The sequence below is a fragment of the Plecotus auritus genome (assembly GCF_963455305.1).
Source record: "Plecotus auritus genome assembly, chromosome: 5".
Taxonomy (NCBI): domain Eukaryota; kingdom Metazoa; phylum Chordata; class Mammalia; order Chiroptera; family Vespertilionidae; genus Plecotus; species Plecotus auritus.
Genome location: NC_137776.1, coordinates 171,233,454 through 171,258,646, shown reverse-complemented (window position 1 = coordinate 171,258,646; position 25,193 = coordinate 171,233,454). Strand labels below are relative to the sequence as shown.

The 25,193-nt window shown below is 44.8% G+C and overlaps 1 protein-coding gene across 4 annotated transcripts in view; it reads right to left on the bottom strand.

The window, feature by feature from the left end:
- CDK5RAP2 (CDK5 regulatory subunit associated protein 2) overlaps positions 1 to 25,193 on the bottom strand; it is a 152,956-nt gene that overhangs the window by 23,226 nt on the left and 104,537 nt on the right. For 3 of the 4 annotated variants that reach the window (XM_080668557.1, XM_080668558.1, XM_080668559.1), the window contains exons 22-26: positions 20,945 to 21,176; positions 18,809 to 19,385; positions 16,835 to 17,067; positions 6,708 to 6,756; positions 3,978 to 4,150 (exon numbers count right to left, since the gene is read on the bottom strand). In XM_080668557.1, coding sequence (XP_080524683.1) covers positions 3,978 to 4,150; positions 6,708 to 6,756; positions 16,835 to 17,067; positions 18,809 to 19,385; positions 20,945 to 21,176 — 1,264 coding nt within the window. The remainder of the gene's footprint in view (positions 1 to 3,977; positions 4,151 to 6,707; positions 6,757 to 16,834; positions 17,068 to 18,808; positions 19,386 to 20,944; positions 21,177 to 25,193) is intronic. The other variant, XM_080668560.1, reaches the window with a different exon arrangement.

Here is a 25,193-nt window from a genome sequence, read left to right as displayed (position 1 = left end):
TGAATAATTTCTAGATTTTGCAGTGATCCTGAAATTCCAATTCACTGGCTGTGCTAAGATAGTCAGCAACTGGCAACTGCTTCCTAGCAGGGGAGGCTGAGCTGCTGCCCGCAGCCCACAGACACAGTGCTATAATGATTGTCTGCAGCCCTCCACGAGGGAGATATTGTACATCACATGGAAAAATCCTATTCCATACAATTTTAATGCTAAATCTCATGTAGCCCTTTACTCTTCTAAATATCAAATATTCATTTAAAATCTTCCTTATGGTGAAACTAACAGATCGCTCTGAAGTCTGCCTGAATTGCCCTAAGAGTTGATTAAACTACCTCCATTATGAATCCAGATATTTTCAGGACTAATTCTTTGAAAGGCATATGTTATCCATTTATCACTTACTAATTTCAGTCTTAAAAACAAAACAAACAATAATCTTGATGTTAATGAGAATGATACACTCAAGAATACATCCTGTTAGCATGAGTATAAATGTATATGACTTTTTGGGACTGTTTTTATCATTAACCTTAGAAAGAAAGCTTCTTTCCAATGTCTTTTATCAAATAATTCTAATTCTAGTAACTTATTTAAGAGGTCACCAGAGCTGCTGACAACCATTTGCCAGATGCAAGAAAATGTTCTTTTTGACACTGTATGTAATAGCAAGAACTGAAAATAACTCAAATTATGAAATAAATTGTATTACATGTTATGATGTAGTATTACACAGATATTAAAAGTATATTATGATGGACCTTATAGTACCATAGAAAAATATAGATACAAAATGGCTTATCAGTGCAATCAAAGCTCCATTTAAAAATGTGCAGACAGCAAAGACACATACACAAAAGAAGGAAATACACCGATATATTCACAGAGATTGCCTTTGGGTATAGATTTTTGGTTTCTCAAAACTTCTATATTACATCTTAATATTATATTTAATAATATATGAAAATTAAATTTCCCCCATTTTCTAAAATGAGCATGTCATTTTTTTAGCCTCTGCCACACCTCACTTTAACAAAGAAGGAAGCAGAGCTCCAACCTAGAGGTGGGTTTCCAGAATCAGTGTTTAAAGCACAATCACATTAAGTATCAAAAGGCAAAACTAAAGTCTTTAATTCATCAATTAGGGTACACTCAGTATGTCATAGTAATGTTTACTTTAAAACATTATACTAACGTTATGACCCAGTTTTAATTCCTCCAAAATGACTTTCATTTTAAAGTAGTACAATGTTACAGATCTTTTCCTAATTAAATAGCAATTTCGCCATGAATCTGAACGTTTATGAGATGACTTCATTCCCAAACCCTCAGCTATCTCCTATTAATGCCACACGTGTGGCAAGCCATTTGCGGGACTGTCTGAGGCCCTTGCTGCAGCCCAGGCTGAAGAACGGCCTGTCACAGACTCCCAGCATGTCACATCATGTCACCGCACCTGCTGTGCCTGCCTCGCTCCCTGCACACCTTCCAGCGGCTAGTCAGGTCGGAGGGAGCCGGAGCTTATCTGCTCCGACGGCGGCCATCCTTGCCAGTTTCTCCCCGTCGCATGCTGCTGGCTTCTGCGGTAATAATCTCAGCAGCCATCAGCAAAGGCCATCTTCTACTGAGTCTAGCCGGGAGCTGGAATCATCACTTGGGCTTAAGGACACATTCCCAGTTGAACTGGACACCACTTGTTAATTATGCAGCCCTCACCAAGGAGAAGGAAACAGTATACTCGCCTTTACAGGTGGGAGAAAAATATCCGTCCCTCTCACAATAACACCCTTCTGACAAATGCTAACTCTTTAAAACCATAAATCCTGTTTAAAAGCAACCACCAAAAACACTGTGTACATCTTCTGACTAGTAATTCCAATTTACAGAACCTAGGTTAAGAAATGCCCTTCAATAAGGTGAAAGCTCATGTTCAAAGATATTCCCTACAGCAGTGATCAAAATTGTGAGATTTTTGCAATGACTTAAATGTTCTGCAACAGGGAACATAAGAAAACCTGCAGTTCGGCCTTTCAGAGGACTACGCTAAAGCCACTAAAAATGACGTTCTGGAACATGTTAGAAAGCTTATGATATAATGCTAAGTGAAAAAAAGGAAAAACACAAAATTCTCTCTCCATTCAGATTATGAGTATGACAAAAGGAAAAGAGAGATGCAAAGACTAAAATTCTGAAGACAAACCAAGAAAGTGAACAGTGGGTTTGTTCAGGGGACCAGTGAGCACCATCCCCATCAGGGGAGTGCCTGCCTGGGAACCCAGGAGGAGGGCATAAGCCCAAGGTCATGGGTCCTCAGAGGAATCAAAATTAAAGACTCCTGAATGGTTCTACACTGAAAAAAAAAAAAAAAAAAAAAACAGAGACTAGAAAAAAGAGGGACAGGCAAGAGGAAAAGTGGGAAATGCCCAGCACCATAGCAGGAGGGCTCTAAAGAACAGAGATCTTAAGCATTCTGATGTTACTGAGTTGGCTTGCTGCTTTGGGACCTGGCCCCTCCTAGTCCTCCCACCCTCAGTCAAGTCGGCTCTTCCCACAAAGGCCTGGGGTTTCTGGGAAAGGGACTGAGTTCCATGCCAACTGACAGTGCAGGAGGTGGTACCGGGGACCAACAATTCAGGGTCTGACCTAAATTAGAAGAAGGTAGATCATACACAGAAATTGTAGAGGGGTACAGCCAGAAACCCAAAGAATGCAAATCTAGGGGCTCGCTACTGGAGGCCCCAGCTGAGACCCGAGTTACATCACGCATGTGTACTTCATGCTCTAGGTATGTTTTCAAACTGTGCTCCTCAGGACCCTGAGTGTCCTAGGGGAGCCTGGGAGGCCACCATGGGACAAAGCCTCCACTCGGATTTTTTTACATACTGGACCCACATGTAAAGTTTCATCTGAGAAAAAAAGAAAAGTGGGGAGGGGTGAGTGGAGGTCCTGTTGCTAAAAGAAAAAAAAAGGATTTCAAGTTTTTGAAAACCATTTTGCTGTGTAATCAGGTATCAACAAAGGACCTCTGGGTCCACTCTGGGCTCCTTGAAAAGAACCCGCTAGAAGAGAGACCAGAAGAAGTCAGCGGAGGTCCAGAGTCTATACCAGGGGTTAGAAAACAGCACTGGGTCAAATACACCCACACCTGTCTTGGTGAATAAAGTTTTATTGGAACCCAACCACATCATTTGTTTACGTATTATCTATGGCAGTTTTTACTGCAACAACAGGATTTAGTAATTGAAACAAAGAGCAAATGCCCACAAAACCTAAATATTTACTCTCTGGCCTTTTACAGGAAAATAGGTCCAGTTCCTGGTCTATCTGTTCTGGTCTAGACTGTTCCTTGAACTTCTGAAATACATTGAATTATAAACACTAAGCCCTACCTAATACCCCAACAGGATGTAACGAAGACTGCAAATACAGAAGAGGTAAAGGGGGGCTAAGAGGAAGGTGGGGCCTCGGGAGGCTGGATCTGCCAACTGAGCCCATGGCTCCATGATCAGAGGCAGGGCAAGGCGCCGACCCATGGGCCAGGGGTTCCACGAAACAGAAACACAGCAGATTTACAGAATTATCAAATATTAACGGGTTAGGTGATCTCTGGCATCTGGACAATTCAAAGCAGAAGAGTCTTTCTAGTGCCCCTGCCTTAGAAGAGTGTGAAAGAAACAAAGGAAATTAGCCCGAGTTTCCAGCCTGCCTACTTAGAAGAGAAGGAAATGGCAAGTCATATAAGAAGTCATCATTTATAAAACAAAAATGGCTTTTCCCCAGTCACCAACACTTCCAACAACCCTAGCTTTCCCCAGTGATAAAGGACACTCTGAGTGACCAGCTCTGGCCCACCCAGAATCTCCTTCTCTCAAAGAAATATTCAAACGCCACCACACTCTGCTTACCACGGCACGATGACAAACTGTTGCTGAAACCAGGAAACCTTGGCTGTTTAAAATGCTGCGTGAAGCTTAGCTTACCGTGAGAAAAGTTGTTCACCGAAACTGAAGTCCTCTCAGACTCGCTGTCTTGCTTCTGGTCTTGTGAGGAGGAGGACTTTTCGGACATTTCACAATCAGACGACGCGGGAGAGGCCGCAGGCTCGGGAGATTCAGGGAGAACATGTTGGTAGGGTGAGCTGTCTTCCTCAAGCCTTGACCATGGGAGTGAGAAAGAAATCTAAGATCCCAAGGACCGTGCCTTCAGAACACTTAAGATTGCTGGGCCCTTTGCTGTGTTGCAGCCCCTTTGCTTCCCGGGAGCATTTTCAGCAAGGACATTCAGAAGACAAAAAGGGCTCAGGGGCTTGAGTCTGGAGCAGGGGGACCCACCACCATCGGGCTCGTAGGGGAGAGACCTGAGAGAGGGCATCAGTCCATGGCATACCAGGCACTTGAGATGAACTATATTACTTGGTCCTCGCAGAAACCCTGTGAAGTAGGGAGTAGGATTCTCACCTAGAGTTGGGGAGACTGAGTCCCATATAAACTTGCGCTGTCTCACAGCTCCCAGGTGACGGGGCTCACATTTGAACCCAGGTCTGCCTGCCTTTGAGGCCCCAGGAGAATGAGGGAGACCAACTCAAACTCATGAAGTGGCCTTAGGGGTTTAAAAACCTCAAAACCCTTGTGGCCCAATTTCTCCATTCTGGCATTCATCTGGTTATTAACCTGTATTTCCCAAGGGCAACCTAAGCCATGAGGAAAAACATCCTGAACTCTGTAAAAAGCCCATGTGAATCTCCATTATAGATAAGCTCCTTCATTTAAGCTTTTTTTTCTCCCACTTTTTCCTATTACTTCTTGTCTCATTATTCATAAACTCAGACAGGAGCAAAGGACTCCAAAGCTGCAATGCATTCATTAACAGGTAAACACCAGATGCAACTTTGCTCAGACAGCGTGATGGATGCGTGGGCTTACCGCTGCTTGGCAAAAGTGCGGAATGGGCCAAGAGCCCCCGTTTAATTAGCTTAGGAGTGGCCCATGTGAGTGCTAAGCCTACAGCTGAAACAGGTAGAAGAGAAGGAAAGAAACAAGCCTGTCAGAAACGGAAGGGTGACACATGGTTGAGGAGGCTCCCTGCCTCCCTCCGCCCATTCTCCAAGAACCACCGTTGCCTTTCAGATGGCAAATCTGATCATGTGTAGTGCCAGCTCACCCTCCTTCCAAGACTCCCCTCTTCCTACAAAACAAATTTTGGACTCTTAACACAGTATTTGTGGATAAGCCCAACAAGGTCCTGCCTGCCTCTCTAACCTCAACCCTCACATTTCATGCAGCCACACTGCTTAAAGGGGCCACATCTCCCGTGCATCAAGAATGGACACTCACCTAGCCCTAATGCTCATCCTTTCGATCTCAGCAAAGACTGTCTCCAGTCTGGGAGGCCTTCCCTGCCCTCCCCACAGCCTGCCAATGGGATGTGATCTGTTATTTTAAGGATGGAAGTGGAGGGTTGAACTGGGAATACTGCAGGGGGAGAGGAGTATTTCTTCTAAAGTTACAGCAGCACTGATAGAAATGTCCCCCAGTGAGCTGTGATCACCTCCCTGCCTGCTTGCTGGTGGCCTTCATCATGCCAAATAAATTCTGCACCCCAGTCTGGTCTCTATTTCTTCCTTTTACCCCCAGGAGCCCAGAGGCGTGCAGTTCCAAGGAGGAGAGAAGTGCCCATAGCCCTGTAGCATTCAGAACCTTTAACAAGAAAACAGAGGAGGGCAAGACCTTGACATTTCCAGTTGCCCAGAGGCAAGCTCCGAGAGTATGCAATCCATTTAGTCCGGGAACATTTTCTGAATCTCAACTACATGCCAGATACCTGAGGTTGGTGCAGGTATAAAGGTATTAAAAACACAGTCTTGGACTTTCAAAGGCAATGTGGAATAATAATAACAGCCCAGGTGTTGGAGTACAACAGGCTCAAGTTCAAATCTCAGCTCTGCTCTTAATGGCAAGTATGCAACTCTGACCATCAGGCTCCTCATTCAAAAATGAGAAGAATAATGCTCACCTTGTAAGGCCAGAACTATTGAAAGTGAATGCTTAGGCCGGGACTGACACATACCAAAACCCAGTTAATGCTAGATCCTTTCCTCTTTTGAGGAATTTGGGAGTAAAAGATGAATGCAGGAAGTATTACAATACCGTGTGCTAAGTTCTGTAATGTAATGATGTGTCAAGTGCTACAGGAAGAACAACTGATCCTGAATGCAGTGGAGAGATGGGAGTGTCAGGAGGAGCCAGTTCGTTTCCATGTGAACTGACTGCCATTATGGTCTAGAGCAGCGGTCGCCAACCGGTGATCCACGGACCACTGGTGGTCCATGAGGTCCGAAAGACTGGCAACCTCTGGTCTAGAGAACAACAGTCAGAGAAGCATGGGATACATGATGGAAAAGAAAGATGGGTCAGACCAAGAAGGGCCTTAAATGGATTGATTCTGCAGGTACCCAGGTGCCAACAGGAGGAGTGTGTCCTCTGGATGACAGCACCTGGCAGAGAAATGCCACGAGTAACCTAATCAGCTGAATGAAGGCTGCAGGACACACCGCATGACCCCTTGGTTTAGTGTGGCCATTCTCAGTTTCACGGGTGTTTATGCTTTATTTACAAGAAGCAGGAAACTACCAGGGGGAGGGAGCAGGAATACTAAAAACACCCACAGACAAACCACACCTGCAGCCCTCTTACCAAACACTACACACTCACCTCTCTATCAGTTCACTCTGGGTACCCATGTCCACTCCTACTGATTTTCCTAGAAGCAGAAATAACATTAAGAAAAACATTTTTAAAAGGTGTTCCCTGATGATTTCTTGCTCAGACGTTTGCAGAGACACTATTCCATCTGTTGAATCACTCTTTATAGCAACCCCGGGTATTTAAAGTAGGATTACCAAGCACATGATTAGGACTAAGACTCCTCATACTGTTCGGGCTCCAGTTCTAGCAGGACAGTGACAGCACTAAAGCTAAAAGCAATGGCACAGGTGCAGGTTCTCGGTCCTTCTCTAAAACTCTGATACTAGCAGAACACATGCTCTTTATAGGAAACTAGAGGCCCGGTGCACAAGATTCATGCACTTGGGGCGGGGGGTGAGGGGGTCCTCAGCCCGGCCTGTGCCCTCTCACAGTCCAGGAGCCCTTGGGGGATGTCTGACTGATGGCTTAGGACCGCTCCACTCCCCACAGACATCCTCAGCGCTGCTGTGGAGGCAGGAGAGGCTCCCGCCACTGCCACTGCACTTGCCAGCCTTGAGCCCAGCTTCTGGCTGAGCAGACTCTGTCACTTCCTGTGTTGGGGCTGCTCCTGCACTGAGTGTCTGCCCCCTGGTGGTCAGTGAGCGTCATAGCAACTGGTCATTCCACCATTCAGTCGATTTGCATATTAGCCTTTTATTATATAGGATAGGATGATAACAGAAGCAAGAAAAAGATCACTGTCCTTCAGGTACCCGCTACGCACATGTCACTGAATCCAGTCTCTTCCATTCTTTGTCCATGCATTTTGGCATGGGTGATAGGATACTGTGAATGAATTTTTCACTTCATACTTATAAGCATTTCTTTTACTAAATGGGCTTTAGAAACATCCTTTTTAATGACCACATTAATATTCCAGTATAGACATACACATACCACAATTTTGCCTGTCCCATTTTGACATTTAGGTCATCTCCAATTTTTCACTTTTATAAAAAAAAATGAAATAAACATCTTTGTGCATGCAGCTTTATCTGCATTTAAATTGTTTCCTTGGGAAAGACTCTCAGAAGAGGGATTACCAGGGAAAGGAGTATATGATTACCGTTGAAAAAGCCAGTGTCTACAACAGGGGGGATGACAAAAGAAAACAAAGTGAGACAAAGCACAGCTGGGCCAAAGATCCTCCTCTCTCTCCTGCAGGTCCTCACTTGCTGTTTGAAAGGAGGCACATGAGCCCAGATTTCAAAGAGACTAACAACTTTATTTGAAAAATACTTCAGAACTCTGGAAACTGCAGACTGAGATGAGCTCTTTGAAGAAACTAACGTGTGGCTAAAGAACAAAACAAACCCTTCCGTAGCCATACGTGAAAAATGAGCCCACAATTAAGCTACACCACACACACCATTTTCAAAACAACTCCTAAAGGAGAGTTCACAACACCACAGCCCCAGGAAAAGATGACTGGAGACTCGCACATTTGCTTTCTGTCTGTGGTTCCCCCGGATGAACCTGCAGGCTGGCTGGAGGGGCTGTCAGGGCTCCGTCTCCACCCGCCATGCCAGCCACTGGGCTGCAGGTCACAGCCATGTACCCAGTGTTTGAAAGTCACCTCCCACTGCAGGGCTCTGTGGGCACCAGACAGGCCTGAGCGACCAGGAGCCGGGCTCTGAGGATGGTCCTTTAATAGCCACTGATATTAAAGAACAGGCCTCACGACCATCCTGCAGGCCCAGTGTCAGTATCTCCATTTTACAAGAAGTGAAAATCCAGGAGGTCTACTGCTTCCACTCTCCCGCTCTGCCCAATGCACACTCTCACCTCCTTTCCTGCAGGCTCCTGTTTAGCAAGGGACACGGAGACACTCCCACAGTTAGCTCCACCACACATCTACGTCTCCATCCCCTCGCTTACATCCTCAATGACGTGATATATGGGCTCCTGGAAGGGGTTGACTGGCCTCTACCAGGGTGGGTGCTCCCAAGGGCTCCACCTCTCTGTTCTCCACATTCCTCCTCAAGGGGGGAATCTCTATCTGATTGGGTCAGGTTCCAAGACCAAGGCTAAAAGTTCTGACTGCAAGACCACCACGAACAGGCAGGGACAACTGCATATCCAAACAACTCAGCGTTCTTCATCTCACACCTGCACTGGGGCTGCTCACCAACATTCAGCGGATGATGAGATTTGGGCCCTACAGACCCCGAGGAGGGGCCATCTGCTGCAGCCCAGCTTCCAGAGCTGGGTGTTCTACACACACCGGCCAGGCCAGCAGTACCTCCCGCTTCACACTTACCATTGTTCTTTATGGGCATCCATACACTCCTCAGGAAGTTCTCAGGACAGGGGACCCTTGGTCAGGGGCAGATTTTAAGCATTCACAAACTGATCTTAAAACTATCCAAAACCTCTCCTCAGTTCCTAACAAAACTTATGACCAAAGAAGGAAGTGGCCTGATGCCACCAGCAGCATGGGATCCTCTTCAAATAAGAGATCCTTTGAGGGGCTGGTGATGACTCCACAATTGCATTCCACCCGTTCCCTATCACAACAGTGTTCTTTAAAACCCAACAACAAATTGTTATAGTGGGATTCACATGGAGATCATTACAGCTGATGCAGCGAATTTCTTGATGGAAACTGCCTGCATGCAGATCACAGGTTACCATCTGTCAGGCTACTCCAAAAGCGGAAGAAGGATGTCATGAAAGCACTGCTCCCATCTCTCAAGTAAGTCTTATTGCTACCCCCAAAAGCTGTGTGCCAGCGAGGGGACTTCATCTTTCCAAATTAAAGGACATGTAGTTATCAAATCCATAGTTGAACAAGCAAGAGAATTATTATGCAAGACAGACGTGAAATTGGTTGACCCATCTCCAGTTTCCTCTCTGCACTGATCCATCCTTGTACACTGCCACCATCTAAAAAGCTTCTTTTCAAATAGTACTCCCTAGCTCAAAAGCTACCAATTACACAGAATTAAGATCAAATATCACAGCCTGGCAACTCCTATCTGACCCAAATGGGATGTGAACTCAAGTCGGTTTGGGTCCAAAGGTTTGGTTCTTTCCATCCCAGGACATGGCCTCCATCATAAGCCCAGATGTGACTGTCAGCTGGGTGCTACAAACAGCCCAGAAGTAAAGAGAAGGAACAAATTGGCTCTACTCAGGGGTGAACAAGGAAAGCTTCCTAGAAGGTAGACAGAATCTCTAGAATTAGAGAGGTAGTAAAAGCCTCCTAGAAAAGGAACCGGTTTGAATAGAGTCACAGAAGTGGGGAAATGCAAGGCGTGACCCACAGAAACATTTGACCAAGACACCTAATGTGATAGGAGTGTGAGACTCACGACACCAGGGTGGTCAGGAGGTTAGGGTGTGGAAGCAAATGTCTGAGCTCAAATCCAGACTCTGTCACTTCCTGTGTTACCCTGAGCAAGTAAATCAACCTCTCTGTTTCCCGTTCATTAAATGAAGATAAAAAGTACCTCATAGGCTGAGCACAATGCCCAGAATACAGAAGCATTCGATAATGACCAGCCTTCCTCATTGTTTCGCCTTTATCATCATCATGATCATCATCATCATCATCATCATCATCATCATCATTATTTAGAGATTAGTGGGCTGAAAAAGGTAGACTGTGTAAGGCCTTAAAAGAAATGTATTCATCCCTGCAGGCAAAGGAGAGCCAAGGGGAAGGATCCAGCAGTTGTCTGTTCATGTGGCTAACCCTGGCGCACCTGGCAAGCACACTCAAGAAAGGAACTATTTCATCTTCTTTGTACCTTCCCCTGGGCTTATTCAAACAAACCTGAAGACAAACACTGCCATCCCGATTTAAGCTACTGGTCTGGGAGGTACCATGCACAAGGAAATGGTGGGAAACCTGGGATGCAACTCCAGTTCCTGATCCATATTGGGGTCTCAGCCCATTTTTTTTTTGGTTGTGTGTGTGTGTGTGTGTGTGTGTGTGTGTGTGTGTGTGTGTGTGTGTTTTAATTAATTTCAGAGAGAGGAAGGGAAAGGGAGAGAGACAGAAACATCAATGATGAGAATCATCGATCGGATCGGGAGAGTGAGATCGCCCTGGGCTTGTCAAGGTAAATCACAGAAAAATAAATCAAGGGGGTGGCTGAACGATCAAGGGACCGCAGCAGGAGCACACCCCTTACTGGAGATTGAGCCCACAACCCGGGCATGTGCCCTGACTAGGAATTGAACAGTGACCTCCTGGTTCATAGGTCAACACTCAACCACTGGGCCACACCAGCCAGGCTCAACCTGTTTGGAAAATCTAAGTTTTAGACCCTCACCCCAGAAAAGTGCACATACTCACAAAATCTGCAGGGCTCCAGACCTACTCTTGTCAGCTCTCATGACAAGCATTAGGAAACCACATTATCACCCTGCTTCTTGGGTTCTACCAGTCAAATATTAACAAAGAAATAGCAAGGATGTGCAAAGACTCCAACACAGTGTTCATTACAATAGCCCCAAACTGAGAGCAACCTGAATGTCCATCTAATGGGGATGATTAAATAAATGATGGTACACTCATACAAAAGAATGCTTGGTAGCGACCAGAACTTAAAATGTAGAGTAATGCTTATCATCTATAATTGAACAAAGGGGGAGATTACAGACAGCCCTACTTCCACAAAAAAATACAAATATGTATAAAAAAGGTCTGAAAATATAAACGCCAGGGTGTTCATGTTTTGCGGTATAAATGGTGCAATTACAGGAGTATTTGCTTATCTGTTATTCTACAATAAACATGTACTGCTTTGTATTAATAATAAAAAAAAAAGACCATATTTAAATTTTTTAAGAACTCATGCTATGCCACTGCCTCAAATATAAAACTAGTCTGTGGTTAGCTCATTTCATAATTCAGGAGCCAGAACTTTGACAGCATCTGAGAAGGATCCACCTCTGTTCCATTTTATTCTCCAAGGAAGAGGTGCAATGAGGTTCCCGAGACCTTTGCGCCTTTTGGAGAAGAAAATGCAGTTCTGTGTTTGTGTTGTCTGCCAAGACTGAAATACTCCTGCTTTGCAGGAAACAGAGAGTGAGATCTCCCCGGGCTTGTCAAGGTAAATAACTAAAAAATAAATCAAGGGGGTGGCTGAACGAGCGAGGAAGGGCAGCTGGTGCCGGGCACTCTCTCTCAGCCCCACCTCCTGGGCCCAGGTGGAGGGCTTGCAGGGGCAGATGGGAAGCACCGGGGGCCTGGAAGGTGCAGCTCCATCTTGAGGACCCATTATTCTCCAATAATAAAATGAAAACTAGCTTATTTGGAAACCCTTCACCAGAAGAAAGCAGATTCCATAAAGCTGGGAAGCCAAGTGCCCCCATGCCCTGGCGGCCCTCACAGGCCCCACAGATCTGGTCCTAGAGAATCAGTCTGCAACCAGCCTTGCTGTTGGGCTCTTCAAAAACTCAAGGAAAACCATTCCCAGAGCTCAGAGGCCAAGCTACCCCATGTTCTATCTTGGAATTAAACTGAACATATGTAGACCTCATGAACCATCTGCACCATAGGTATGAAGAGAGAAGAACTGGGGTCAAATCCCAGTTCTGTGACTTTGAGCAACTGACTTTCCTCTGTGAGGGCCAAGCTCCTCCATCCACCAGGCTGTTCTGGGGACTCAGCCCCAGATCTTCGTGAGCACACAGGACCCACAAGCCTCACACTGTTTAATTTAACCCTCACAGCTCACACAGGAAAGCCTCTGATGTGAGCAGAGAATGGACTGCCCGGCCTTACATTTCGAAAAGATCGCTGACTACTGTATGGAAATGGACAGTAGTGGGACCAGGGTGGGAGTGCGGACCCAGGGAGAACAGTACTGCGATGATCCACGGGAGGTGGCAACAGCGACCTGGAGCTGTGGCAGCAGCAAGGGAGTGACCATTGGCCCGACTCTGAATCCAGGCTGAAGGGAGAGCTTCCAAGGGGCAGCCCGGGGGGTCAGTACAGACTGATTCACTGATGTCATCGCAGAAACCAAAACTTCTGTGGGTTTGAGTGAAATGCAGTCTGAAAATGGATCGCTGGGTTCAGCAAGTGGAAGTTGTTAGTGACTCTGGCAAATGCCATTTGGATGGAAAGCTTGGGATGTCTGAGAGCCCCGATCCAGAGGGTTTAAGAGAGGAAGGGAGACTGCAAAGTAATACTAATGGACATAAAGAAGACGGACAAAAATAATGACTTCATAGAAGCAATTTAAAAGAATGAAAGTTTTAACTTTGGAACCATCTTAATGTTATTCATATTCAAAAAATAAAACTAAGTTAAATCAATAAGGACAGGGGAACCCTAAAACTGAATACAAATAGAAAGAAAACAAAATCTGACTGTATTTCAAATGAATAACATAACAAGACTGTATGAAAGCAAATAACTAAATTTAATACCTGACTAAATACCCTTAGCCTGAAAACAAAAATAACTATAAACAAATTCTGAACTCTTTTAGGTTTGTATTTCACCAGGGTATGGGCAAAGCGATTCTGGAACTCTGTGTGTATTATAGAATTAAGCAAATGAGCAGATATGTTGATATTGTGAGAGCCAGGAGAAGGGAAACACAAATATAGAAGCAAGAAAGGCAAGAAATAACACAGTGGATCCAGATAGAAATTGGAAGTACCACTGTGATTTTTTTAATATATTATACTAGAGGTCCAGTACACAAATTGGTGCACGGGTGTGGTCTGGCCAGCCAGCCCTGATCTGGGCTGATTAAGCCAGGCCAGCAAGGGGGAGGGGACTCGGGAGGTAGGCCACCCAGCCCCACCCCCGGTTGGGGTGGAGGGGCTGATCAGGGGCGGGGCCAGCCAGGGGGAGGGGCCGCGGGCAGTTGGCTGGCCCTGCCCCCTGGTCGAACTCCTGGTTAAACTCCTGGTCAAGGGGACAATTTGCATATTAGGCTTTTATTATATAGGATAGGATACTTTTAAACACACATACTTTTTATACATACATATGTAGATATATTGTGTCTATCAGTGTATGTATATGTATGTGAACATATATCTTTGTTCTGTTGCTAAAGGACCTAGAAACAATTACACACCAGTAGCAATAAACACAGCCAGCACCAACTCTTGGTTTTTAAATGGCATTGCCTTTTAAAATGAACCAGGGCTACTTAGATAAATGGCAGATTCAGGGAAAAAGACAGAATAAAATGAGCTTGGAGCCCTGGCCAGTGTGGTCCAATTCCCAGTCAGGGTACATTACCTAGATTGCAGGTTCAGTCCCCAGTGGGGCTGGGTATGGGAGGCCACTGATCCATGTTTCTCTTATACATCGATGTTTCTCTTTCTCTCTCTTTCTCTCCCCCTTTCCCTTTCTCTAAAATCAGTAAAAACATATCCTCCAGTGAGAAAGAAAGAAAGAAAGAAAGAAAGAAAGAAAGAAAGGAAGGAAGGAAGGAAGGAAGGAAGGAAGGAAGGAAGGAAGGAAGGAAGGAAGGAAGGAAGGAAGGAAGAAAGAGGGAGGGAGGGAGGGAGGGAGGGAGAAAGGTGCAAGCAAGCCTGGAACATCTTTTGGGCTAGGAAGTGCCCCCCAAAAAGATGGAGACATGTCAAAAGGAACTGCCACCTGCCAATTCTGGAACAATCTGAGCATTAATATGAATGATAGAATGGATAATACATAGCCCACTGAATAAAAGAAGAATCTACAAGTCAACACTAATAATAAACAAACAACAACTATATAAATAAAAGGAGATAAAGGAGAATTCATCCTTATAACAGATGCCACCCAATAATAAGTGAAGGAATGATGGCATTAGAAAAAATGACCATAATAGCATCAAGAATCCTCAATGGATGGTAAATCCCATGGATAAAAGTCTGAAGAGGAATGAAATACTTCAGAGTTGCAAAGTATCCCTCATTAGTTACTTTTACATTACACAGGGAAATACTGTAAACTACAGTGAAGAAATCTGACAGCCATTACCTTAACTAGGAATTAAAATTACCACTACCAAAAATGGGACAAACTGATATCATGGACCTCCTTAACATGACACCATGAGAACTCAGTCATTTATGTAGTACCACTGCCAAAGTCACCTAATGCATCTCATCTAATCATGAGGAAACAACCGATAATCCCAAATTAAGAGAGCGGCCCGAACCCCTGAAATACATCATGAAAGACGAAAGGTGAACTACTCCAGACTAAAGGACACCAGCGAGCTGGGACACCTAGATGTAGTGTGGGGGCTGGATCCTGGATCAGGATCGGGAATTAAACGCTCATAAAAGACTTATTTTTACTACGGTATGATTCCATTTACATGAAGTTCAAGAATAAACAAGACTAATCTACGGAAAGTCCAGAACAGTGGTTGCCTGTGGGATTATAAAAGACATTATTGGATCAATTACTGAAATTTGACTATAGACTATATATTAGAAAATACTTTTTCCTGATTTTGATAATTGTGGTTAAGAGAATGGTCTTGGTCTCAAGTATCTAGGGAGACTGATGACACATATCACCAATCCACTCTCATAGGGTTAGGAAAAAAAAAAATAAGGTGTGTGTGTGTCTGTATATATCCTATCCTATATAATAAAACCCTAATATGCAAATCGACCAAACAGCAGAATGACCAGTCGCTATGATGTGCACTGACCACCAGGGGGCAGACACTCAATGCAGGAGCTGCCCCTGGTGATCAGTGCGCTCCCACAGGGAGAGCACCGCTCAGCTAGAAGCCTCACGGCTGAGCCTCTCCCACCTCTGCTGCAAGCGGGCAGTAAGGAGCGAGGGGTCCTGGACTGCAAGAGCCCCAGACTGCGAGAGGGATATCTGACTGCCCCCTGAGGGATCAGGCCTAAGCCGGCAGGTGGACATCCCCTGAGGGGTCCTGGACTGCGAGAGAGCACAGGCTGGGCTGAGAAACATCCCCCTCCCCCCAGTGCACAAATGTCGTGCACCGGGCCTCTAGTATATGTGTGTGTGTGTGTGTGTGTGTGTGTGTGTGTGTGTGTGTGTATATACATATATATATATATAGAGAGAGAGAGAGAGAGAGAGAGAGAGACAGAATGACAAAGCAATGTGGCAAAATACCAACCACTGACAAGGCTGCATGAAGGGTATACGGAAGTTCTTTGTTGTAGTCTCAGAAAATTGCAAATTATTTTTTAAAAACATTTTAATATAGTAATATTTATTAAACTAGTAATATTTATTAAAGTACCTAGCATATGACAAATGGTTAGCAAAGGTTTTCTTTCATCCCTCTTCTGACTACCTCTGGCCTTGGAATATATATAAATATATCATCTTTATTGTTGAAAGTATTACATATGTCCCTTTTTTCCCCTCCATTGACCTCTTCTAGCCCTCTCCCGCCCTCTTTTCCCCCCCGTCCCAGGCCTTCACAGCCCTATTGTCTATGTCCATGGATTATGTATATATGCATATAAGTTCTTTGGTTGATCTCTTCCCACCCATCCAATTGAATATATTTTTTAACCAATAAAAGTTCAGCCCTAACCTGTTTGGATCAGTGGATAGAGCATCGGCCTATGGACTGAAAGGTCCAGGTTTGATTCTGGTCAAGGACACATGCCCGGGTTACGGGCTCGATCCCCAGTAGGGGGTGTGCAGGAGGCAGCTGATCAATGATTCTCTCTCATCACTGATGTTTCTATCTCTCTCTCCTTTCCCTTCCTCTCTGAAATCAATAAAAATACATTTTAAAAAAAAACAGTTTGGGTTTTTTTTCGTTTATTTGTTGTTGCCAATATTTAAAACTCATGTGTTTTTTACCAAAACAACAACAAAACACCCCAATTTCCGTCTTCTCTTATGGATGAACCAACCACCATGTGGCAGGTGCTGAGGGGCAGCACCTCCCCGCTGGCTTCACTTGTGTGTCCCCCCAGCCAGCCCGAGGCAGGGCCCCAGGTTTGGGACAGTGGAACGGTCACTGGGAGAAAGAAGCAGTCAGTGTGGTCCGGTTGTCACCTCATCAGAGCACAGGGTGGAAGAGACGTGGGGCCAAGGAGTCAGTTCCCCCTGGGCCCTCCAAGAAGCCCCGGGTCGATTACTGATGTGCCTTAAGACTCGAGTGCCTCGCCCCACTTACCATTGAGAAACAGCTTTTCCAATTTCTCGAGCAGCTCGGCACATTGATTCAGCTGTTCCTGGAAGCCCTCAGCCACATAGTAGTCCACATCGCTGGCCTGCAGCAACTCCTCAAATGCCTTAATCATGGTGCTCATGTGTTGACGATAAATGACACAGATGTCATGGCTATCCTTGATCTGCTGCCGCTGAAGGGAGAGCTCCCTGGCTTGGGACTGAACTAATGAATTGTATCTGATAAAAGGGGGGAAAGAAAATGCTTGTGCCATTTTAGAATTGAATTTTTGTGACCTTAACACTAATTGGAAAAATGACAGAGCACAATTTTTAAAAGCCTGCAGCTGTACAAGTATATATACTTTTAGAAAAATTGAAACTGTACAAGGTCACTCCTTCGATTTCAAAACAGCTAACAAATGCTGGAACAAAGGTTCTTCTGCAATATTTTTAACCTTATGAAGCCCCCAATTAAAGTAAGATTGGCAAGGACTCAAGAGAACAATCAGTTTCCATACACTCTTCAAAAATCCTATTCCGAATTGTAGAAACAAGTGCCCAAGGGACAGGGAACCCACCACAAATTCCACGAAGAACAAAACAGAAACTGTAGGCAGGAAAACAAAGACAGGACTCCCTCGTCTCAACCAAAAGGTCAAGGAATAATCAGGATCCCAACTACCATTCACGAAGGGTCTATGATGTGTTTGTTAGTCACTGTAGTAAGTGTTTTTGTAAGTTATCTGATCCTCCCAATCTTCCAATCAATGTATGAAGCTCCCCTTTTACAGAAGAGGAAACTGACTCTCAGAGACACAACGTTAATTAAATGGTGAAGATTTCAGACTCAAACACAGCTCTGCCTCCAGAGCGCACGCCCTATTATGCCACTGTACTGGGCTTCCTAGGAAGCCCTCAGGTATTGGGAGGCACTGAGGAAAACGTGGCTCACAGAAACTGTGGCCACAGTAACCTGGCTCCAGAGTGGCTGGCAAAGACACTGAGCCCTCAGGTCAGCATGTTCCCCTCCCTAAAATGACGGCAGTGTGTGGGACTGGTGACCACCTGCCCCCAGTTTGCACATACAATCATGTGGCAGCAGTACTGCAGGTGGGGGCCAGCTGAATGGATGAGAAAGGACACGAGTATTAGAGTGGTCACTGTGGGCTGGGACCCAGGCAATGGCTCTATGAATCGTAGGCAAGTCAAGGCAACCTCTATGAGGCTCAATTTCCTCATCTATAAAAACACATTTATTAATGCCTCCTCCTCAGGTGATTTTGAGGGTTAAATAACAAAAGTGTCCAATGAAGGTCTGACACAAAGGCCTTTCAATAAATACAAGCTTCCTTCAATCTCAATGTTTGGAAGTCTTGAAAAATTCACTCTGGCTCCTGACAATTCAGAACTATGTGTTTGTCTCATATTAGTGACAAATGAAGGTCAACTTTACAAATGATCCCATTTTTGCCAGATCTCATGAAGCAAAGCTGTATGTATCTAGGCCCATAAAACATATCTTCATAACCTAAGAATTCTTCTCTTTCAACACTGGCTTGTTTCATTAAGATGACCTTAAATGGTAAAGATATGGAAAATATTTATATTCTTCCCACCTGCCTAGGACATCTTTCAGTTCTGCAGCACAGTAAGTAAAAGCCAGTGGTAGAGTCCAGAAGTGAACACTGCCATTCAGCAAACATACTATAAGTCACAGGTGACTGGTATGCAATGTTTACTGAGGCCCCAACCAGGGGAAGGCAAAATCTGCCCTGACAAATGCAGAGGATACAAGACTTGCATGTGTGCAGGCACTATTCTCTGTGGCCTCACATTTCACTTCTGGGCAGGGCCTAACTGCCAGCACCCCACCACCAAGCCTTCCACAGTACGCACCCCACTCATGGCCCCTTTCAGCTCATTGGCTCCAACCTAGTGGCAACATAAGGAAACTGGAGGCTTAAACAGTGGGATGTACCTTGAGGGCGAGAGATCTCTGAACTTATTCTGCAGGTCATGCACTTCACTGAAAAGTTCCATGTTCAAATTGTGCTCCTTCTGCTGCTCACATTCCTGGTCTACCAGCTGCTGCTCAAGGCTCTCCAGCATCCTGCCATCAGCCGTCTCTGGGTCCGGCGGATGGAGGATTTGCATGTGTTTCACATAACGTACTTGGTGCAAACTTGAAAAGGTCATTTCATCTTCATCAGTATGACCCTTGGTCTTGTTGGAGCCATCCTGAGCCCCTTCTGTCCCACACAAAACTGTGATAATGGCCTCACTGCACTGGGAATGCTTCTGAAGCTGAAATATGAAATTCCGGTAGCCCTCGAGCTCAGTTTCCAAGTCATAGATTTTCTGTTTCAAGTTTTCTGTATCATTTGAGGTATCGATGTTCTTACACTGATTGGCTCCAATCACACTGACTCCAGTGGAAAGCTGACTCTTAGAATTCAGGTAAGTAGCTACTGAAGTTGGGCTCTGAAAATCTTCAGAAGGATTCTCTTCGCATGTTGGCAAGATGGCAAGGTCATTGGGTTGGTCAATTTCAGAGTCTGAAAATCAAGCACATTTATGTCAGTGTATCTCCTCTGCTGAAACCCATCCCCTCTGTCCTTCCTCACAGCACTGCTGAGCTGAGACCACTGCAAGGGCCTCCTAACAAGCCCCCTGACTGCAGTCTTCCCTCTCACCTCTCACCTCTCACCTCTCAACCCAGCCTCTTCCTCAGAGCAACTGTTCTAAAAAGTGAATTTAACCATGGGAACCACCCTCCTGCCAACAAATACTGAGACAAACACAAAGATACAAAAGGGAAATAACAACACTGGGGAGGCAAAATGCAATTTATGAGATAATATTAATCTATTGAGCTGCCATAACAGGACATAAAAAGCATAAATATACTGCAGCTTGTCTGAAATGGTTTAAGTTCAGGCTCTCAAAAAACTATGAGTGAGAAAATGATTTCCATAGACTCATGCCCACCTTTCCCAAGAGAGAGGCCCCAGGACCTTCTGGGAAACTCTGGAAGGAAGTAGCACATGGTTGAGGCACCCTGGGGTCTCAACAGAAAATAAAAACATTGGTAAGTGCAAATTGGCAAGCCCTGGACAAAGTGCCAGGCCTATGTTTGGCTGAGTCACTTTGCCATAAAATCTTTCCTCTCTGAAGTGTACCCTCCTCCCGACCCATGACCCAGGTTGATTTAATTATCTGCGCCCACCCCATGAGACCTGGAGTTCTCAGGAGGCAGAGACGGTCTCTCATTCCTCTCTCTCCTTACCCAGTGCATGAGGCCGGGGACACAGCAAATGCTCAGGGGACATCCACTGAACCAGTGAATAGATGCCTGCATGGGTAGATGGGTGGATTAAAAGCAGGGAAAGGGCCGAAACCGGTTTGGCTCAGTGGATGGAGCGTCGGCCTGCGGACTGAGGGGTCCCGGGTTCGATTCCGGTCAGGGGCATGTGCCTTGGTTGCGGGCACATCCCCAGTGGGGGGTGTGCAGGAGGCAGCTGATCGATGTTTCTCTCTCATCGATGTTTCTCTCTCATCGATGTTTCTAGCTCTCTATCCCTCTCCCTTCCTCTCTGTAAAATATCAATAAAAAATATATTAAAAAAAAAAAAATAAAAGCAGGGAAAGGAAGGAGGAAAGGAGGGAGAGAAGAGTAATCCTGCCAAAGGCCAACTTATCTTGAAACCGAAACTAAGGTAAAGCCAAGACAGAACCTAAAATTATATGGAAAAATACCTCTGGCTACAGATCATTCTAAAAATCCACAGACGAAGCCAGAAAAAAAAAGCCCAGGTTCAAGTCATCACATCTGGGGCACCGCAGGCAATCCCAAGTGAGGGGAGCAGTGACCTCACAAGACCTGTGAGCACCACAAGTACCTGTATTCAGACTCAGAATAAAGTGAAAACAATAGATTCATTTTCCTTATTGTGTTCCCTCAATTGTGTATTTGTCAAGAGTCAAGATTAATCACTGCAATTCATGAAATTTATACTCGAACTTATTGCAATTCTAAACAACAAGGCTGACATTTCCAGCGGTTCAATCGGTCGTTCATCTAGCTTGCAGAGAAGACATTTTTCTAGGTGCTTACCTTTCTGTAGCGTTTTGTCTGGCGCTGGGCTCCCCTCCATCATTGCTTCAGCCAGAATTAACTTTTGGTGAAGTTGCTTGTTGCGAATTTTAAACTCCTTCAGCTCCCCCTGCAGCTCCAAGATCTGGGCCTGCAGCTGGGCCACCACCTCCTGCGCAGCTGGGAGCCGATACACACTTCCCAATGACTGGGATGGTTTTATCAGGATGGGCAAACGGGACTTCTTAGCATCCTGAAAACATACACAGAGACACAATGAATATACTTCCTGTGATCACATAATCAACAGTCTCATGCCAACCTTATAAAACTGAATTCAAACCACTATTCAGACTTCTGGTTCCTAAACTGGCATCTGTGTTTGCCTCCCAGTCTGCAGAGCTTGTATCTTGGCAAGTCCCTCCTCTGACCAGCAAGTGCCAAGCTTTTCCTCCTCGACACCCTCTTGGCCATGACCCACTGACCCTCTCTAGACATTCCAGATGTTCAGTATATGGCAGTCCTTTTGCAACACAATCTTCTGAGAAACATTTTCTTCCTCCTGGCCTATTTCCTCACCTCCACCCATTCCTCAATCTAGGCCAATCTGCCTCCCACCCCTGCTAGTTCACCAGCACTACCTCTTACTACAGTTTTCAGTGGCTACTGAGGCACTAATCCAATAAATATTTCCCAGGCTCAAAGCTCGGGACCTGCCTATCCTAGACATCTTCATTTTCAATGGCTCACGGGCACTCCAAAGTCAACTGACTACTCAACTCTTCAATACCATCACCCCATGTCCCCAAAGCTACACCTCTTAAAAAGTCTCTGTCCTGGTGACTCACACCACCATCCACTTATAGCACAACCCAAAACCTGGGAGTCCTTTTTAAACTTCCCTTTATATTCGTCACACACTTTCATCACTCACCAGGTTCCATTAATTCCACCTCCCAAGTTGTCTCTGAATTCTTTCTACTCCCCTCATCCTCTGCTACCACCATTCAAGTCCAGGACGCCCTCACGAGCACTGCCACAGCCTTCTGAGTGGTCCTCCCAACACTCACTCCTGCCCTTTCTAATCCACTCTCCATGTTGCAACAGAAAAGGCAAACCACCATCCCTCTCTTCTGCTTAAACTATTTTACTGCTTCCCAGTTTCCTTTTGACGAAGGTCAAAGTCCTGGCCACAGCCCACACTGAGCATGACCTGCAGCCTGAGTTCCTCCCTCTCTCCCACTTCCTAACTGCCAAATACTCACCCTCTAACAGTTCTTCAAAATCATAGGCTCCTTCCACTCAGAGCTTAGCGTATGCTGTCTCCTCTGCCTAAAACTCTTTCTTGCCCATCCCCACTTCACCCACTAATCCCAATACGTTCATTAGGACTCCGCTCAAATGTGCCTTGCTCAGGAGAATGGGCCTTGATTTCCAAGACCAGGTCAGATCTCCCTGTCATACACTCACTGCCGCCTATGATTCTCCTGGGAGAACATTAGTACCATTATAATTAAATGCCCATGCAATTCTTGTTCTTTGTCTATCTTCTGCTCTGGCCTACAAGCTCCGGGGTTCAGGGACTCTGCAATTCTTGGTCACACTCTATTCACAGTTTCCAGCACAAGAACTAGTACTCAGTGGATACTCAATAACGACTTGTGGAATGAACATGCAAACAATAACTTAAGAGGCCAAAAGGGTGCCTTTCAAGTGGGAGAATTTTAAACATATTCACACTCTGAGGAGAGGGACTGAATCTGGAATATAAAAGAACTATTAAGTCCTGGCGAGTGTGGTTCAGTTTGTTGGACATCGCCCTGTGCACCAAAAGGTTGCCAGTTCAATTCCCAGTCAGGGCACATGCCTGGATTGCAGGCTTGATCCCTAGTAGGGGGCCTGCATGAGGCAGTGATCAGTGTCTCACTCTCCTATCAATGTTTCTCTCTCTCTCTCCCTCTCCCTACCTCTTTCTCTAAAAATCAATTTAAAATCTTAAAAATAAAAAAGAACTATTAAAATTCAATAATAAAAACACAAATAGCTCAATTAAAAGATGGGCAAAAGATCTGACAGACATTTCTCAAAAGAAGAAACACATATGGCCAATAAGCACATGAAGAGATGCTCGATATCATTAGTCATCAGGAAATACAAATCAAATTGCAATGAAATGCTGCCAATCCTACTCATTAGGACACAGATAATAAAAAGATAATAAAACAAGTGTTAGTGAGGATGTAGAGAAACTGCACCCCTCACACATTGCTGATGAAAATGTAAACTAGGAGCAGTTGCTTTAGAAAACAGTCTGGTAGTTCCTCAAAAGGTTGAACGTAGAGTTACTGTGACCCAGCAATTCCACTCCTAGGTATAAACCCAGGAGAAATGAAAACATGTATACTCACCAAAACATATACATGAAAGTTCATAGCAACGTTATTCATAATAGCCAAAAAGTGGAAACAATCAAAATGCCTATCAAGTTAAATGTACCATCTCCACACAGTGGACTATTGTTTGGCAATAGAAATAAAGTAGTGATACAGATTATAGCATGAATGAATCTTGAAAACATTACGCTGAATGGAAGAAGCCAGTCACCAAAGACACATATTCTATGACTCCATTTATATGAAAATACAGAATAGGCACAGCTAGGGGTAGACAGGTGCGGAGAAATGGGCAGTGATTGCTAATGGGTTTCCTTGGGAATAATGAACATGTTCTAAAATTAATTATGGTAATGGTTGCTCAACTCTATGAATATATTTTTCAAAACCCACTTTATTATATACGTTCAATGAATGAATTGGAGGATATATGAATTATAATTAAGTAAAGCTATTTTATTTTTTAAGTGGTGGAGAAGGAACCTGAGAGGAAAACAATAAATATTTGGGACCCTGGGAATGAGAAAATTAGCAAAGTCTCTCAAGAAGAAAAGAAGAAGAAAAACCCCTTCTTGCACATTCTAGGATATAAAATGCTTCCAGGCATTCTCCCAAAAGCCTCAAGTAAACTGTATTCCCAGAGCTCAGGGAATAATAGATAGTATCATGCCTATTTTCCAGACAAAGAACTGAGATGCCAAACAAGCAGTCAATGTCATACAACAAGGTTGGACAGATGGACCTCAAACAAGCTCTTCAGACTCTACTGCTCAGTTAAGAAAAGTGAGGCTCTTCTGCCCTGAAATTCCAGAGGAGAGAGAGAACAGGTTCAAGGACAAGAGCACTTGTGGTGGTGAAGGGACTATTTGGGAGGAGGTGGGTGCCTCATCATAGAGGACTGGAAAATAACAGTCATTTGCTTGGTCCTCTGTCTCCACCAATCTTTATTCTTGGATCCAAATCTGTGTGTCAGATGGCAGCAGAAAAGATATCTGCAAGTGCACAAATGCCAAAGCCAATTCCAGGCTGGAAGACTGCTGTCAGTCAACCCAATGCCGGTTCTAAAATAACACTGCAGGAAATGCTACCTTATGGACGCTGAGCAGATTCCCACCTACCACCTTATTAAAGATGTCATGAAACTTCTCACCTGGCAATGGAAGGGAACAGGAAAGCACACACTGAGCTCCTACCATGTGCAAGGCACGGCCACACATGACCTCATTTAGCTATCTATCATGCCAGCCTCAGGTTCTAGGTCACACTGATCCCATTCAAGTCACTGAGAAAGATCGGGTGACTTACACAAGGACTCAAAGTAGCTAAATGTCAGGCCCGATGCAATCACAGGTATATCTGTAAAGTCCATTCTCTTGCTTCTAAAACTAAACAACCGGAATTTTATCCATCTCCTTGTTTCACTGTTGAACTGCAATGATGTTCTTTTCAACAAGATACCAGAGTTCTGGCTTAAGCCTTAGGATTACTGATTCATTGACTAACCAAAGACCACAAAGAAAATCATTAAATTTTCTTCTACTTTGCATAGAATGGAGGCCACTATGGTGATAAAAGGGCTCCACCCCTCCTGAGAAAGGTAGGTTTATAAGAGCCCTGTCTACCTCTAAAACAGGACTTCAGTTTTATAGCCTTCTCCTCCTCTTTTTTTTAAAAAATATTTTTTATGGATTCCAGAGAGGAAGGGAGAGGAGAGGTCTAGAGAGATAGAAACATCATGATGAGAGAAGAATCATCGATTGGCTGCCTCCTGCACACCCCACACTGGGATCGAGCCCGCAACCTGGGCATATGCCCCGACCAGGAATTAAACCATGACCTCCTGGTTCAAAGGTCGACGCTCAACCACTGAGCCACGC